General features: G+C 49.8%; 2 protein-coding genes across 2 annotated transcripts; one reads left to right on the forward strand and one right to left on the reverse strand.

Moving 5' to 3' along the window:
• Positions 1-44: 44 nt before the first annotated feature.
• On the forward strand, positions 45-484 carry COCSUDRAFT_58686 (hypothetical protein; the record flags this gene model as incomplete). The annotated part of the gene is made up of 2 exons (XM_005643885.1): positions 45-146; positions 380-484. The coding sequence occupies 2 exons, from the start codon at positions 45-47 to the stop codon at positions 482-484; spliced, it is 207 nt and encodes a 68-aa protein (XP_005643942.1).
• A 655-nt stretch (positions 485-1,139) lies between these two features.
• COCSUDRAFT_67878 (Lipoxigenase) lies at positions 1,140-15,668 on the reverse strand (the record flags this gene model as incomplete). Its single annotated transcript, XM_005643886.1, has 33 exons — positions 1,140-1,158; positions 1,405-1,604; positions 1,891-2,037; positions 2,379-2,493; positions 2,916-3,052; positions 3,512-3,587; positions 3,745-3,845; positions 4,140-4,235; positions 4,634-4,762; positions 5,090-5,195; positions 5,614-5,672; positions 5,865-5,962; positions 6,320-6,419; positions 6,842-6,914; positions 7,394-7,506; positions 7,873-7,964; positions 8,181-8,336; positions 8,628-8,661; positions 8,909-8,934; positions 9,380-9,531; positions 9,977-10,035; positions 10,577-10,750; positions 11,164-11,225; positions 11,633-11,683; positions 11,925-12,093; positions 12,316-12,393; positions 13,822-14,002; positions 14,422-14,660; positions 14,860-14,931; positions 15,039-15,090; positions 15,169-15,271; positions 15,362-15,419; positions 15,494-15,668. Coding segments are annotated over 33 exons (3,502 nt in total), but the record flags the coding sequence as incomplete, so codon positions are not given.
• Positions 15,669-16,460: the final 792 nt, after the last annotated feature.

The following is a 16,460-nucleotide window of genomic DNA, read 5'->3' on the forward strand; positions in this document are numbered from 1 at the left end:
TCAGATTCTCGGGGGCAGTGAATCTAAGCATTGATTGGAGTGGCATGCAGGCTCAGCTGGGCGCTGAATTGGAGCGCGCAGATGGGCTGAGAGAGGAAGTGGCTCGCCTGCGCGCACAGGCCATCGCAGCACCCCGAGCCAGAAAGGTGCGCATGCAGCTGAGTGCAAATTCTCAAGTATGCAGGAAGATTGCTGGAGGATAATTCTGGGTACGGACCAAAAAACCCTGTGTCCAGAGGCGAGTGCGAGGAGCTGAGAGCCGCTGCATGCTGCAAGCAGAGCTGGCAGGCGTGGTGTGCTAGCTGGGATGGGAGAAGATCTTCGTAGCTACAGGCTAAGCATGACATGCACATCAAGGTTATGTTTTTGGATGTGGCAGGATGGAGAGTGGAGGGAGGGCAGCGGTGCCGACAGCCCTCAGAGAATAAATGTACTTCCCGGTGGCTCGCCCAGAGGCAGCCCAGCACGGCACTCTGGCAATTGAGACTAAATTGGAAGCAAAGTTTTGGGCCATTAGCTAACTGATGCTGACCACCATGATTACAAGTGCTGCATTACATCAAAGTTAGCCTCGGCATGGTAAATGCTAACAAATTTGAAATAGTGCCTGACTTAAAGTATGTAGCCATGTTCAATCCCTTGACAGAAGAAAGAAAAATGTCAATGACACAAATTTTAAGAAAATGCCCTGCCCTCAATTTCACTCCACATTCCTATCGTGAATAATTGGGTGCAAATTCCCTGTAATCAATGAAGTTGAGAAGCAAAAGTACAATTCGTACTGTGCACAGTACTCCAATACTGTGACATGCTTGCAAAGACACGCAAATACCTGAAGAAAAGCAGGCACAATCAAGCCCGATGAAAGCACCACAGAAATATTTGCTAATCTGTCTGCTGGCAATTTAGTATGGAAAACCCTGCCGGAAAACTATTGAACATTCAAAGAAGAATACTTCTCGTGAAACTCAAAGGCTGGGCATTCGCAAAATGCGCTCATTCTTCTCCACACAGCACAGCAATGTTGAAATTAGAGCACTTGACAGCACCACTGCAACCTCTGGCTTCCTGTGCCAGGGGTTGAGTTGTGCGCAACATAGAACCGGTCCCATTGATCATGTGGTCAAGCGGCTCATTCGTTAGATGGAGACGCTGTACCTGCAACACACAAAAATCTCCAATTTCAATATAATCACGGATGTTACTGCGCACTTCAACCTACTGACCCCACTTGAATCATCCGTCTTTCCTTGACTCTTGGGTGCTACAGGATCATGAGGGCCTGAACTCAGGATTGCATGCAAGCCTGGATGTGCATGGACTGAGCATTGAAGCATCTCCTGAACATAACACATACAGCAACCAACAGTAAGTTAGAGGAATTGGTGCAAAGGAAGGACGTACGGAATGCCGCAGCCGGTCATGCCCTGGTTTCCCGGGGTGGGTGGATCGGTCTGGACGGAAGGGTACATCAGCCGGTACGGTACGCCGGCCGGGCTGTGGCGCGCCCGGCTCTCGGGGTCGGAGTTGCGCTTAATCATCAGCTGCTCCGCAGCCGCCATCGCATCCTCAAACTTCTTCCTCAGGGCCACCGCCTTTGGGTCCTGTCGATACAGCAACATCACCCTCTCATGGCTGTGCAAGGACCTTTATTAATCCTGAACCTAAATAATTAGTATCTAGGAAAGAACGGGACATAAATGGCCTGGTTGAAGGCCCCAGCAGAGCGCTTCCACTTGCCAGCAAGCACCCTCACTACGCTCACAAGCGTGCAGTTTCTTATCAGACAAAACAGGAGCTGACAATGAGGTAGGCACTGCTGCAGGGACATCAACAACAGGAAAAAAAAAGGAATTTTTGAGGATTTTAATAAGGGAGCTGAACAAGCACCGTGATCCATTCATTTTCGGGCCCAGCCAGGTACTCCTCGTCTTGGGAGTGGTTGGACAGCAGCTTGACCAGCAGCATGGTCTGGACCGCGCGGATTGGGTCGCTCAGAGTGCGCAGGAATTCAAATTCAAAGTCGTCCAGGAGGGCCTGCAGATGCAGGTCAGAAAGCGGTCATTGTAACTCTCTGGCCTTCAGTAACCAGAAGACCTTTATGTGGGGCTGCCCATCACAGCATGCGCATGCATAGCAGGTACATGCAGAAGGCAAGCAAAGGTTTACCGCAGTCATTTGAGTTCTGATTAATATAAATGGTCATTGCAGAGAAATTCAGACCTGATCATTTGTACCGCAATGCTGTGCGCACTCAAGTGTCAGCAATTGCAGTACTGCTAGGGCTGGCATAGTTTTGCTCTTTGGAGGCAGATTATCAAGCAGAATGGACTGGACAATTTAAGTGAATGGCAGGTTGTGTTGATCCTGGCTTTCACCTTCTCCTCAGGAGAGTCTGGCAAGGGGATTGCGTGGGAGACGAAGGAAGGCTTGTTGGGCATGTATCCGTAGTACATGTACTGGTCAAAGTTCACAGCTGCATGGTGACCTGACCTGTGCAGGCACAGCCAGGATATCTCAGTCAAAATAAGTATTCTTCGCTTGAATGCAGTATTACTGCAAAGCCAGTGTATTAAAGTCAGCAAGAGTGTCCAACGACAGGTGACACAGTGCAGCAAGTACTGTACACCAACCACTGAAGAGGTGCTCGCAAAACTGGGGCGTCAGGATTTCAATGTTCGAATAATTGAAATCCAAGTCAAGATGCTCAACGAGAGTCTGTGGACCTCAAAAGAGCATGAGATTCACAACATCATGAAAGATAGACAGATTGTATGCGATAAAACAAGTGCCCTCGTACAGGGCCAACTCCATGAATTGTTAAAGGTGAAAAATAGAGAATCGGACCATCCCTAAGTTTCTTTTCTCCATCTCTAGTCTCCTTGTGCAGGTTGTGCAATGCACAGGGACCTCACCCAATCCAGGCGATGGTGGCCAGGATCTCCACCAGGCTTGCAGTGTCAGTCAGCTCGATCCAGCCCTCCTTCTTGTCGGGGTGGCCCTCTTCCCGCGCCTCCTTGTACCAGGCTGTCAGCTCCACGTCATCAGTCACCTGCTTGCACTCGCCCATGCATGAGCACCACTTCAGGGGTAAACAATAGAACTCTTGTTAACAAGTTGTTATTGATTCTCTGATAATCTCTTGCACCTCTCGAACAAAAACACCAGCAGGGAGGCCTTGCAGATTTTGTTGGGCCCTGCTGGCTCACAATGCATGTCGCATGCTCAAGTCATGCATGCATGCATGCATGCATGAGGCCCTGGTGCCTCAGCAAAGCAATTAGCAATATCTGCTCAAAGATTGAGCAAGCTACATCTGCAAACACACAGGACTATCTCATTTATGCCTTTGCAGATTCTCCATTTATATTTGTTAGGACAGAGGGAACTCTGCAAGACATGTTTGCCATGCAGGAGGTCAGGCTCATGCCTTTTGTTTGCCATCCGTGCCGCTGTCGCTGTAGTAGAGATTGATGTAACCTGTGAAGTACTCCTCCAGAGCATTCCAGACCAGCAGGCCGTCCTCAGCAAAGGGGTAGTCATCCAGCAGCAGGACCAGCTTGCCCTCCTCGCGCTTGGCAATGCCCCTGCAAAAAATTACGAAATTCTTTAGTATTTTAGTATTATAATTGTTGCAAACATGCCTTTCCAGATTATGATTATGCATGAAGGGTAAGAATTGCTATAACTTTGAAAGTGGGTGAAGGATAAAGCAACACCGGTCAAGTGTGCGGGCTGTCACACCTGGCAATCAGGTCTCCTGGGAGGCTTTGTTCCTCAAACTTCCAAATGTCCCCATACACGCGCGCAGACAGTTCCATCGACAGAGGCCCGGGAGTGAAGACCTGCACCACAATTCCATGCACTCCCCATCAGCACTGTTGCTCATTCAGAAGCCTGATGATATCTCCTCAGAGCCATCACTCTGTTTTACTTTCATGTACTGCAAACAGCTTTGCGCCAATGGAAGTGCATGCCACCAGCAATGCGCTGATGTAATATTGATGACAGCGTCTCAAGAGGATAAGGATTACAGCGGCTAAGGGTCTCCTTTCAGATTTACCAGGGGGTTAGGTCCCTTGAAAACCAAAGATGTTGTATTGAGATATGCACACAAGGCGTGTAGGGATGCATCGCACCGATTCCACCACTCCTTTTGCATTGATGAGATTGCCCCGCGCGCTGCTGTTGATGTTGAAGGTGTAGCGGAAGTGGGGCAGGATCAGCTGGTACACCTGCCAATCACATGCCCAAAACTTAATTTCTTAGCCTCTGGCGCAGGTTGTGTCCGAGGGTGTCCTGTAATTCTTGTGTATGTATTCTTTTGGACCCCAAGGCCTCAGATGACCTCTTAAGTGGGGCAACCTAGGGCATGACATGCAAGGCAGACACGCTTGAAGTTAATCCTGTCCGGGCCTAAGGGCTACTCAGTCACTTTGAGTTCTGAGAGAAAAGAGGTGGGAAGATCCAGATGAGCCCTGCATCCTGTCGCAACTCATCAAGGCAGGGGTTGAAATCCTAGGAAGCACGAGTGCAGGAGCTGTTCTTCAAGCCTTGATCGCGCCATTTTGGGCTGTCATCACACGCCAATATTATAAGTTCCGAGCTGGTAAAAGAGGGAACGCTGTCTTACTGGGTGCATGGCGCTGAGCTGGCGGCGAGTGGCGATGGCGAAGGGTTCCATGACCGCGTGGGTCTCGCCGAAGTGGGACACCAGCTGATGAGACGCCGCGTCCAGGGTCGAGTACACCGCCTTGGCTAGCTGCAGCATGACAGCACACTGAGCAGCAATTTCACTGGCTTCCCCCTTCGCTTAGAGGACAATACTGTTTTATGCAGCAGAATTGGACAGGTGATGCGGCCCATAACGCACACAATGAGCAATTGACCTCAACTCGATCTGCCATTTGTATTCACTTGGCTTGCCCCATTACCTGTTTGCTGGCTGCTGGCAGTGTTGTAGTCTTCCAGTCGCTTCCCTCACTTGTCAGGCACCAGTGACAGCAATGCATCTCCGTTTTACTATTAAAGTACTAGAGCAGCCCCAGACATTGTTTATAGAGGACAATCATGGGTTCAGCATGCGCACCTGCCAGACCTCCAGGCGCACATTGTTGGGAGTGAAGATGCGGAAGTCATTGGTGTTTGGCTCGCGCAGCTCAATTGCCACGATGGGCAGCGCGCCAGTGTCCTTGCTGCAACAAGACAGAAAACACATGCAATCTCAACAGAGCATTGGAGGGTCGGCCTGAAGAAATCAACCGGTGATGCAGCCAGCGTGCTTGGTTTGTTGCCTGGTATGAGCGACTGGCGGGGGGTGGTACAAATACTGAGCACCGTGCCCACGGTTGATTGGGTCTTGCTTGGATCTGGCGAGTCCAACAAGGGGTAGGATTGTGGCAGCCTTTGACTGCAGCTTGTCTGCAGGATGCCTCTTGGCAGGAAAAGCGTGTAATAATACTAATAATAATTATGAGCGAATACGGGAGAGAAGTGACCAGTACTTCTGGCGTTGTTGCTTTCTAACATATAGTTGTGTGAGGCGCAAAGCAATGTTGCTGACAGGCATGCTACAAATAAATCTGCGGTGCAGAGGTGAGAATTGTGGCATACTTCTTGAAGAAGAGGCCCCTCCCAGCATACTGGTGGCCACCCTTCGCAAAATCCTTCACCTGCAAATGCACAAAATATATCTAGTAATCAGGTACCACAGCCTGCTTCCCTCAATCTCGTTGTTCATCAGGGGATGGCTCTGTGAGAGCTGTCACCAGATGCATTAGCAGTCTGCGCGATTTTGCAAGTGCGCCAAAGCTTAATGGCAGAGGGGCTGTGTCTTTGTTGCGCAGAAATGCAAAGCTTCCCACCTTGGGTGCAACCTGGTCGGCCAGCACATCGTAGTAGTTCTGCCAGAACAGGCGCCCCTCCGCCGCAGCCTCCTCCAGTGTCAGACCGTCCAACAGCCCTGCAAAGAGCCAATCACACCGGCTTCTTGACTATTCACAATCCACAAAATTTATGGCTGCGCTTCGCAGGCTACCATGACAAGGCCAAGAATATGGTGCCAGTGAGGGGTAGATCTGCTCATATTTGCAGGTAGAGAACATCTCCGGGCTGAATGGGCGACTCTTGACTTTGAAATGGGGGCTGAGGATTCATGGGCCAGTATTTGTCGCAGAAAAATTCCTGATTTGAACTAGCTACTGGAGGGCCGGGTTGGCCCCCAATCAATCCGAACATCATACAACAACTTGGCATGGATAGTAACGTGCACAACAAGAGGCTGACTGCCAAGGAAGACTTGGGAATGAGGAGAATCTACCTGTCACATCGGTGTCTGTGATCTTGGTGATGCTCAGGAATTCCTTGTCAGCCCTCTGGATGGTGAAGGGGTTGCACCCGGCCACCGCCTGGCGACCAACCTGCAGCACAGGGCGCCACCCGAATATAAAAAAGTATATTTGGTATTAGCATAGTATGACAGGTATGATACCTGATTACCCCTAACGAGTCGTAAGGCTCACATGCCCCACGTGAGGCACATCATTTTATGATTGTCTTGTGTGCTGCGCGCATTGCATGCATACGGCGATGGCAGTGCTTTCTCCCTTGTTGGCGGTCGCACTGCCTTGCTTGTCCCGGCATTCTGCCTTGGTTCACTTGGGCGACCAGCAGTTCTTAAGCACCGGGTGTGCTGGACAGAGCATGCTGGGACAATGTCAGGCCCTTGAGACATCATGGATATCCTTGGGTATTGATTTCAAATGTTTCGAATGATGGCAACTGAGCAGAAATGGACCCCAAAGCTACAGAAGGAGTGCAAGCCTGTTTGCTGGTGACTCACCTCCTCGTCACTCTGCCATGTCCTCGGCCGCCTATCGCGCACCTTCGGCAGCGGCCATGTCGCCACGAGGCCCCTGCAAAACAATTTTGAGATTTTAAACTCTGAACATTACATCGGTATCTGTCCTCTGCAAACAAGTGGGCCATGAGACTTCGCCTGAAAAGAGCATTTTAGTTTGGTCAATATTTATGAAAATAAGCTGCATGGGCATGATGCGCTGCGCATTCAGGGAAGGCTGCTAGTTAAACTCTGCCTGACAGCCGACAAAGAACATTTTCTCTTTATTTGTCCCTTGTGCTGACGTTAAGACACATAAATTTGTGCTGGATACCCATCCTCCCAACAATACAGCTATTCGGCTTACAATGGACCTCGTGGTTTACAAGATACCCGCCAGCTGATAGTACGGAAGCTACATTTATCCCATCTTCGTGCTACATCTGTGATATCTACAAGGTGAATGTGTATTAGCTGCCAATAACGTCTGTAAAGCTCAGCGCAGAATCTGGCGTGGTATGGCATGCAAATTTCTTGAGGGGAGAGCCGCCTCACCCCATGAAGTCTTCGACCTTCTCCTTGAGGGCGTTGTCGATGCCAAACTGGTCCAGAACGCGCGCGACAAGGCCCGGCTTGGTCTCAGACTCTATCAGCCTCGATGTGATGATCTGCACGCCAGAAAACGCAAGCATGCCATGATGCCATTGGTGGGAAGTTTTTAAATTGCCTTGCATGATGGAGGGAAAGTATCGCGCAATTGCTGCAACGCACCTATTCATTTTGGCTGTTACAAGCGTGATGCAGTATCAAACTTTACACAATTCGGAGAAAGAAATCCTAAAACCCTGAACGCGTTCTTATTTTGGACAGGCTTGTTCCTTGTCCACAATTTGAAAAACACCCCTAAAAGTTTTTGTGTATATATACAATCAATGAAGTAAAAATGAATGTAGTACCAGTCAGTGCCAGTGTTCCATGTTAGCAATTCATTTTGCCATGCAAAGGCACAAGGTGGCAAAAGGTGCAGAGCGCACGTTTCGCAGGTCCTGTGGGAAATTGTTGAAAGCATCGCGCAGCTTGTCTCTGGAGAACTCGAAGGGTGAGTCGTCGATCTTGTCAATAATGGCTGCATGCCAGAAACACAGCGTCTGTGCATGCGCCTCTTGGCTTGAAGCAACCCCGCAACCTCTTTCCCCCACATTCGCTAACCAATCACTTGTGAAAAAGCAGATGATAATTGATCATAATTGGTCCCCACCATATGATCTGGTGCAAATGTAAGCCTGGCGAATGGCAGCTATGGCAACACCTATGGCAAATATGATGAGACAGTTTGGCTCACCCTGCTTTTCTTTTGGGATGGGGGATTTGTCCGTGCCGCGCGCATAGATGCGATCGACTGCGGCGAAATCGGCAAATTTGGTGATCTCTGGCTTGGCATCAAACAGCTGCGTGATGACTGTGGAAGCTGCCGCGCCCACAGCGTACACCGTGCCACCTGCCAGCAAGCTAAAGTCAGTGCACCCTTTGCCCGGAAACTCTAAATGAACCTCGATTTGGTTCTGATCTTGACCTTGATCTTACATTAAAGAGTCCCCCAGCTGATACTGCATTGAACACAAAACTTCACGGACAGGATTGCCAAGATACATTAGAGGAGGAATGCAATCTGCCTCCAGTAGAGGTTTTCAGAGCAAGTGCTTTGCATCTCGAATCTCCAGTTCTAGGCATTGTGCAGCCGGAGTGCAGGCTATCTTGAACGTGCGCAGAGGTGTGCAGAAGTGCTCACCATTGAATTCGTCCAGCTTGGAGGCAGAGAAGTACTGCATGCACGCACGCACACACAACAGCCTCAGGGGCTGCTCAGCAGATTGAACAAAACTTTTTGAAAGACCTTTTGCGCATGTGAAAGGCTTGGTGACCCTGAAATGTGACATGCAGGGCAGCTAATGAGTCAGGCAGGCATTGCAGAGGCACAGAATTGCTGCAGGCACATCCAAGCCCAGCACTTTGCTGCCGGGTGGGAAGTGCAAAAGGCTGGACACTGCAATTTGGATTAGTAATCATCACCTCATCCAGCGGCAACCACGCTGTGCCTGCAATGGCCAAGAACACAGCAGCAGTCAGGCCGGTGCCATTCTAGTGATGTCACCCTTAGTGACCTGTAAGGGAAGTGACACTGAAGTCAAGAGGATTTGCAGTCTAGAGGATAGCGCTCTGGATTTCGCAAACTTTGGATGTGTGAAAGTCTTCGCTGCCCTGTAATGATAACCAATACAGACCACCACACATTTCAATGGTGTCAAGAATTGCCGCATTGAAACCACTTTAATGAAGTGTGAGCCCTGCCACCTTTCCTTGCCAAGCCAATGCGCCAGACACAATGGCTGCACAAAGCGCGTTGCTGCATGACATAATTTTCCGCCGCAAACCAGTTCCAAATCATGTGTCCTTGGATACTTCAGCTGGCAAGCACTGGACAGACTGGGCAGACGGCAGACATTCAAACAGACATGCTATAAGATGACTCGCTGCACGCACCCTTTGGGGCGGGCTCGTCGTTGTTCTTGTCGGGTTGACGGCCGGTGCGCAGCCGCCTTGGGTAAGGCAGAGTCCCGCCGCGTGCTTTGCCCAAAATTGGCCGCCGATTCGCCGCGTTCGTGGCAGAGTCCTTGCCCCCCAGATCGTTGTACCTGAAGCACCGATTGCGCATCTATCTGGCCACCTCTTTGTCTAGGCGATATGCATTCATGCTCTTAACAGTGGCTACTACTTTAATATTGTGCATTACAAAGTTGAAAGTCCTGACAGCAACTGCCAGAATTTGACAGAATTTGGCTGCACTCTGAATGCTTGTGCGTCTGGCTGTGCGGCATGCATGACCAAGGTCCTAGCAACAGGTCTCCCTTATCTCTGCGTTCCGCTGTGTGCAGGTGCGAGTTACTGTAATTTTCAGGTTTGCAACCCCAAGTATATTCCTAAACCATGTAACCCTAAATTTTAAGCTCCTCATGCTACGGGTCCCTTTGGTATACGGGCAGCCAGCTGGGAACAGATTTTGCACAACATGGCATGCCAATATGAAGGGTGCATAAGCTTTTGCTGGAGTCTGTCAATGCAGTTTGAAGGGGATCGTACACATCATAGGCATAGATGCGGTCAGGGATCTTTCGCTCGCTAGTGTCATGCGGATCCCCCTGCGCATGCATGCACAGCTATGAGAGCCAGTTACGTAAAATGCTAATTTATGTCTATTTTATAAATTGCTACTAAATCAGTACATAAAACTTCGTGCTTACTGTGCAACGCAACTCTCCGGGTCCACAAATCACTGGTGCTCTGTCTGTGGGAATGACCCCAGAGGTGAAGTTCTGTTCTCGAATTCACATTCAAATTCAATTCATGGTACACGCAACATCCGCGCATCGACGGCTGTGAGCTCTTTCTGAGCTTTAAGACACTTACTGTGGTACTCATTGAAAAGATCGCAAATAATAATTAGTTGTGACCGAGAAGGGTGGATAAATAAGATCCTATCTCCTAATATGTACCCTATGAAAACTTTGAGACCAGATTCGGAAAGCTCTCGACAAGCCCAATCCAATGGAGCATGACATTGGTGGTTTTGGAGTCAGCTAGACCCCCGAAAGCTGCTCTGAATAGATTTCCCGCACCGCCGGAGGCGTGGGTTTTAGAATGAGTACTGCAGTACGCTCAGACAGCGAGTTTGTGACTCACCCGCAGGTTCTGCAGCTCTTTCTGGCGCAGGGCTTGCAGGCCGGGCGGCGTCTGGGAGGGCAGAGTGGGGGACCCATTGAAGAAGATGCGGTTGGGCGCCGCGTCATGCACCCAGGAATTTGCCAGGAACTGCACGCCCGAAGATGGATCCGTGCCATGGGGCCACGCGCGCAGCTGAAAAACATGTCAGCATGCAATTAGTCACTCAGTAGACTAGTGGTCCGCAAAAAGGCACTTGCTTGAAAATATATACTAATTATCTACTCTTCATCTATCCGTGAATTTTATGTTTTGAGCACCCCAGCCCCTGTTTTTGCTGCTCGACTTGGATTTGGGCAGGCCATATTTCTTTGGCCCCATTTTCTCAGGTGCTCCTTTAAATTGGGCCGGCGAATCAGTCAGTTGCTCAGTATTACAACGCTATGAGCCAAGTTGGGAATGATTCGATGCCCGGATCTGGCCCTCAGAGTCAATGCCCAGCATGACAAGCAATTGCTTTAAGATAGGACTTCAGTTTGAAGCAAACAGCAAAAAGTAGGGATTGCGTGAGGTTGTAAGAAGCAACAGTGATTTTTATTGTGATGTACCTCTTCAATGTAGAGCCGATTGATCTCGCTGTCTTCGGGTTTCTTGGTGACGATCAAGGCACCTGCAGGCATATGCTGAGCCCTTTCAGTTGTATAGCCGCTCTGCTCAAGTGGATTTTGTTTATCAAACCTTTTGGAAGACCTCTCTTGCATGCAAAAGGCCTGGTGACCCTGGAAAGTGGACATGCAGGGCATCTAATGAGTCAGGCAGCCATTAAAGAGGCACAAATCCGCTGCAGGCACATTCAAGCCTAGCAGTCTGCTGCCGGGTGGGAAGTGCATAAGGCTGGAAACTGCAATTTCTGGAGCTGTTAGAAACAGCACATTGCGCTGACCAAGTGCTAGGACATGAGCAACCACCCAGCAGCGGCAGCCTCTGAATTGCCTCTCAGCGGCAAAAGGACACACAAATTTGAAGTGCCTGAGTTGAACTGCATGGACAAGTTCATGCGTGTATGGAGGAAGTGACCTGGACTCCCAAAGCCATCAGGCAGAGGCGCCTGCCCTGTCAGAATGACTCCTGCGCCATATAGAGGAAGTTCTAAAGCGCCGCACAGCTTTATCCAGCATGCAGATCCATCTAAATTCTTCCATCACAAGTATATCATATCAGGATATTTGCTGTTCCAACAGCTCAGAATCTAGGCGCACGTGCATACATGCAGCTGGTCTTGGCACTTAAATTGATTGGACAAGGCCGTTTCAGGCTCACGCCTGATGCAGTATTATGACAGGTTGCAGACCAGGAAGACGAGAAGCACCTTTGCGATCGAGGCCACCAACTTTGTGGGGCAAGGTCCAGGACTTGGCTTTGAAAGCAGATGTGTTCACTTCGATCGTGTTCGCCTGGACCTCATCCGCTGCCACAAGGGTCACTTCTAAATCAGGTTTTCCAATGCTCTCGCCCGTGTAGTCAGCGTGCAGTTTCAGCTGCGCAACGCACCCAGCATCTCAGTGTCAGCACTAGGGCCAGCAGAAGCCTAAGGTTCGGCAAATAGCGGTTGCAAATGGCCGTTTCAACTGGTATGTTGGTGTCGGGAGTGTGCTATCCAGAATTTGAAGCTCTTCAAACGTCTTCCCATCAAGGCCCACGGGTGTTAGGGTTCCGCATTTCTAGGTGGCAAATCTGACCAGCAATTGAGCTTGACCCACCTCAATCTCCCACGTAGCGGCAGCTAGGATAACGCGGGACTTGAGACTGTGGTTGATGGGGCCCCTCGGGTAGCTGATCTGCAGGCATGCATCGTGCCGTCAGGGCCAAAGTCACGGCGGAAACGCGGACAGCTTCAATTCCACGTACACCCACGATATGTTTTACGATGAACGAGTATACCATCAAGTTACAGCAGTAATAAATTCAGCGCAAGTGGCTCCCGCTTCATTATTCTTATGAGAACGTGCTGACTTGGGGCACGCACCCAGCCTGCAACCGATATGTTCGGGTTTTGCATAAGCATTTTTGATTAAAAATCGCACCTTGCCATATCTTAAGCGTCTGATCTGTACCCCACAGCGACGCTGCTCAAATCTTCCGCTCTCTGATGGGTTACCTGATAAAAGATAAACCCCAAGTTGATCCGCAAGCCTTCGGTGATGTCGCTTTGTCTGGCTCTGATGCATCAAGTATGACCTGAAACTTATAGTGTACTTGTACGACCTTGAATTCGCATTGAATATGTTACCGCGCATGTCTCACGCATCAGTGCCCATCCCCGAAACGTTTACAGTATAGCCAATGGGCAAACAATTGGTTATGAATTAGCACAAATGACAATAACAAAGGCGTATCGGGACCTAAAATAAAAAGCACATGTCGAAGGGCTTGGCTAGCGTCATTGCCAAGATATTTGAAGGATTGGTTGATCGAGCACTCACCCAGCGCAGAAACACCGTCGTGCAGCCTCGCTGCGCAGTGCGCTTTGAGGCTCAACATATCGAGGCACTTCCTGCTCTGTAAACTCTTACTTCACGAAGTGGCCAGACTCGTACTTCGCGGAAAATCAATTCCCCCAGGTGCCACTCCAGTGCAGCGATCACTAATTCTGCCATGTGGCGGTTGCAGGCTTATCTGAGAATCTTTCATGCTCATGGATGAGGGTACTGAAGTGATGCTTGTGCTTTCCCGCAAAGAATTGGGATTTAAACCATTCGAGTTCAGAGAAGGGATCAGGTTCTTGCTCTGGAGAGCTCGAGCTACACAGCTGTTCATGCAACGCCAGACCTCATGGAGCTCTGGAGTGTGCCAATGCTGGGAGTCGTTCGATGAAGAGGCTCTGGTGGTCCATCTATTGCATGTGCATGTATGTCAGGTCTGCATTCTAAGGCTGCATGTCCTGAAAGGTGCATGCATGGAGTTGCTGTGGAACGCGGATTACTTGCAGCTGCCCCTTTATCACATTAGCCGAGAAGGTTCTGGAGGTTCTGGTTGCATATACCTTTTTATGATTGTTCTCTCGTTCAAGATGTCTCAGTATACCACTTACCTCTGGGTTGCGGTGCAGCACGGCATGTCTCTCAATCCTACTTGACCATGTGCAGCTGCTAGCACTACGTTCTCATGACTCATCAATGTCACGATACATCCCCACAAGTTCTGACCAGAGACTGGACTGTGTAGTTGAACAGTGGTCAGCAGGGCACAAGCGCGCTCTCAGTGACCTGGAAGTTCTCAATCCGGTCGCCGTAAGGCATCTGCCACTTGACGGCAAACGGCGGCCTCGGTGCAATTCCCCCAAGTTCTGTGATTGTGGGCCCGCGCAGAAGCAGCCTCATGGTGACGATCTCCTGCCATGCCTTGGGCAGAAACTCTCTGTGTGCCCAGATATCAACTGCCTCCGTCCTGGCAAGAAACAAAAAGAATCATAGATGCTGCGGTAGTGTCCTGCTTGCTGTGTTAATGGTGCACTGTTGTATGGTCCGCAGACGCTGCAAAAATTTGTTAAGGCTGAAGTGCAAAATTTGCGCCTACGCTTGAGAGTTGTGATACCTGTAGGTAGCATATGAGCAGCACAAGACTGATATGAAAAGCAGAACAAAAATTTCAGTTTTTTTTTATTGTCCGCCCAATCTAGAGGCACGCCAGAGAAAATGGGGCCAACATGGTTATGGCCTGCCCAGATTTAACTCTGAGCTGTAACAGTAGGGACCAGGGAGCTGGGAACAACAGCAAAATCACAGATAGAGAACAGCCCATCAATAAGTGCCCCATGCGGACCATCTCTAGTGTTCATGACAATTTCAGCAGCAGCATGCGCGCACCTGTCAAAGGCACTGCTGCTGGCAGACAGCACAGCCTGCTTTGTGGCAATGACCGCCAAGCGATGTTGTCTCATGAGCGTCTGCAGCTCGGCTGCGATGCATGCATGCGCCTGCTGCAGGCTCGTCTGGCCATCCCTCAGGGGGTCGAATGCGCAGGCCGGCAACGGCTGTGAGGCTCTGTCGAGCCAGTAGTAGGCAGCCACATTGTCTATCAGCAGCAGCTGCATCCCCCCACTCTCCTGCGAATTTCAATGCTGATGTGCAAATTTCCTACCTTCCTTCCTTCAATGTGCCAGCCCTTAGGGTGTTGATATAAGTCTACAGAGCAAGCCTGATGTGGGTCTGTACACTGCTGGAGGGGGGCCATAGGCCAAGGATGCACAGCTGCGTATGAGACAAAACAATGTGAAGATGAAGGCATAAAAAGGGTGTCATTACCTGCAGCTGCTTCAAGAGGGGACCGCAGGTTCTGAGCGAGGCCAGAAAGGAGAAACTGCTGCTGCAGAGTACCTGAAGGGGGGCAGTGAGGCATCCTTGAGCATGGCTGCAAGCAATGCTGAGACAGATGAAGGAAACATTGCCTTGAAGAGTTACTGCCAGGTTGGAAAGGCCCTTACCACATGGAGGCGCTGGAGGCACCTCTCTGCAGTTGCTATCACCTCATCTTCCCTGGACCCGTGTCACAGAACATGAGCGTCTGGAATCATTGGTGAGCAGTGTGGATGGTGAATTCCAAAGTGCTCTCACCCTACGTGCTGATTGCTCGCAGCGGCCCGCAGTCTCCCTGCTACCACTTGGTATAAACGAAGGGTGTCCAACGTTCTGTCCAGGTCAAAGAGCACCACGTTCTCTGCATCAATGGAAGTCGGTAGGGCTAAGGATCGTGGAGTGTCGGACTTTGAAATATTTCAGCATGTTATTCTCCCAATTGATCACATACCTTCACCTCCAAGCTGTTCTCCTTTCCAGTTCCTTGGTAGTATGCGTGCAGCAGCTACCTGCGCAGCGATGGGGGATCAATACCATAATGCTATGTGATTGCTTGGAATACATATTGGGCATTAGCTTGCACCTGGATCAAGACTTCTGATTTCGCAGCTCCGGATGGTCCAGTGATCTCCAAGACTTGCCCTGGTCGAAGCACACTTGCGAAAAAGAGTCCTGTGTTTACTGGGTCGACATTTGTACGAGCTATGAGCTGTGCTGCAGTCTCATCTGGCTGCAAAAAGGCCAATAAATGGCTCATTTGCACATCTTGGAATGCACATTAAGAAAATATTTCTAGGTGGTTTAATTGCAAAATTGCCCTGCTCCTTCATTTGTATTGATTTTCCCAAGATCATCCATTGCAACTTCTTGAAACTTGTGTAAATGCAATCTCGTTCTGTGCAGAATGGCTAGGCCATGCTGAGTCATCAGGTGCCATTTCAGCAAATATAGATCAATTCCCAGAGGATGCGTTATACATCATGGTTCCCTCTCTTGGAGTCTATGGCTGCTTCATATCACATGGTATACAATCTACTGGTGCAGTCCTGTAAGGTAAAGGGATGCCAACATCCCATGGGCCAGTCTAACAATTTTGCCATTGATCGGCAGCAAATTGCGAAATGATGAAGCTATGACGATATGGATGATCTAGTTACAAGAACTGCAGAGGCTAGTGATACAAATGGAGGCCAGCATCCATCGCTGCAGAATCGATGGCGAGTGAAGGATTGCAGACAGCCTCTTCTAGGACAAGAGCGCTCCGCCAGAAGGTATCCAAAACTTTGCATCTATGTTAGAGAATCGATGTCTTCAAGGTGTAAATATTCACCTCCACTGCTCATGGCTATAAACTGGGGACTGTGGCGCAGGAGTAGATCTGTCTGTGGGTTTCCCGTTCTTGATCCTCGGCACAGCAGGGTTGTGAAGGTTTCTAACATTGTAGTGGAGTGGCTGGATGCAACGTACACCGCCTTTAAGGTCCCTATTGGAGTTGCGGTGTACCAAAACTCTACACAGCATGGCTTGCTCACTGTGTGCGATATCATAGC

Source organism: Coccomyxa subellipsoidea, assembly GCF_000258705.1.
Source record: "Coccomyxa subellipsoidea C-169, whole genome shotgun sequence".
NCBI classification, from domain to species: Eukaryota; Viridiplantae; Chlorophyta; class Trebouxiophyceae; family Coccomyxaceae; genus Coccomyxa; species Coccomyxa subellipsoidea.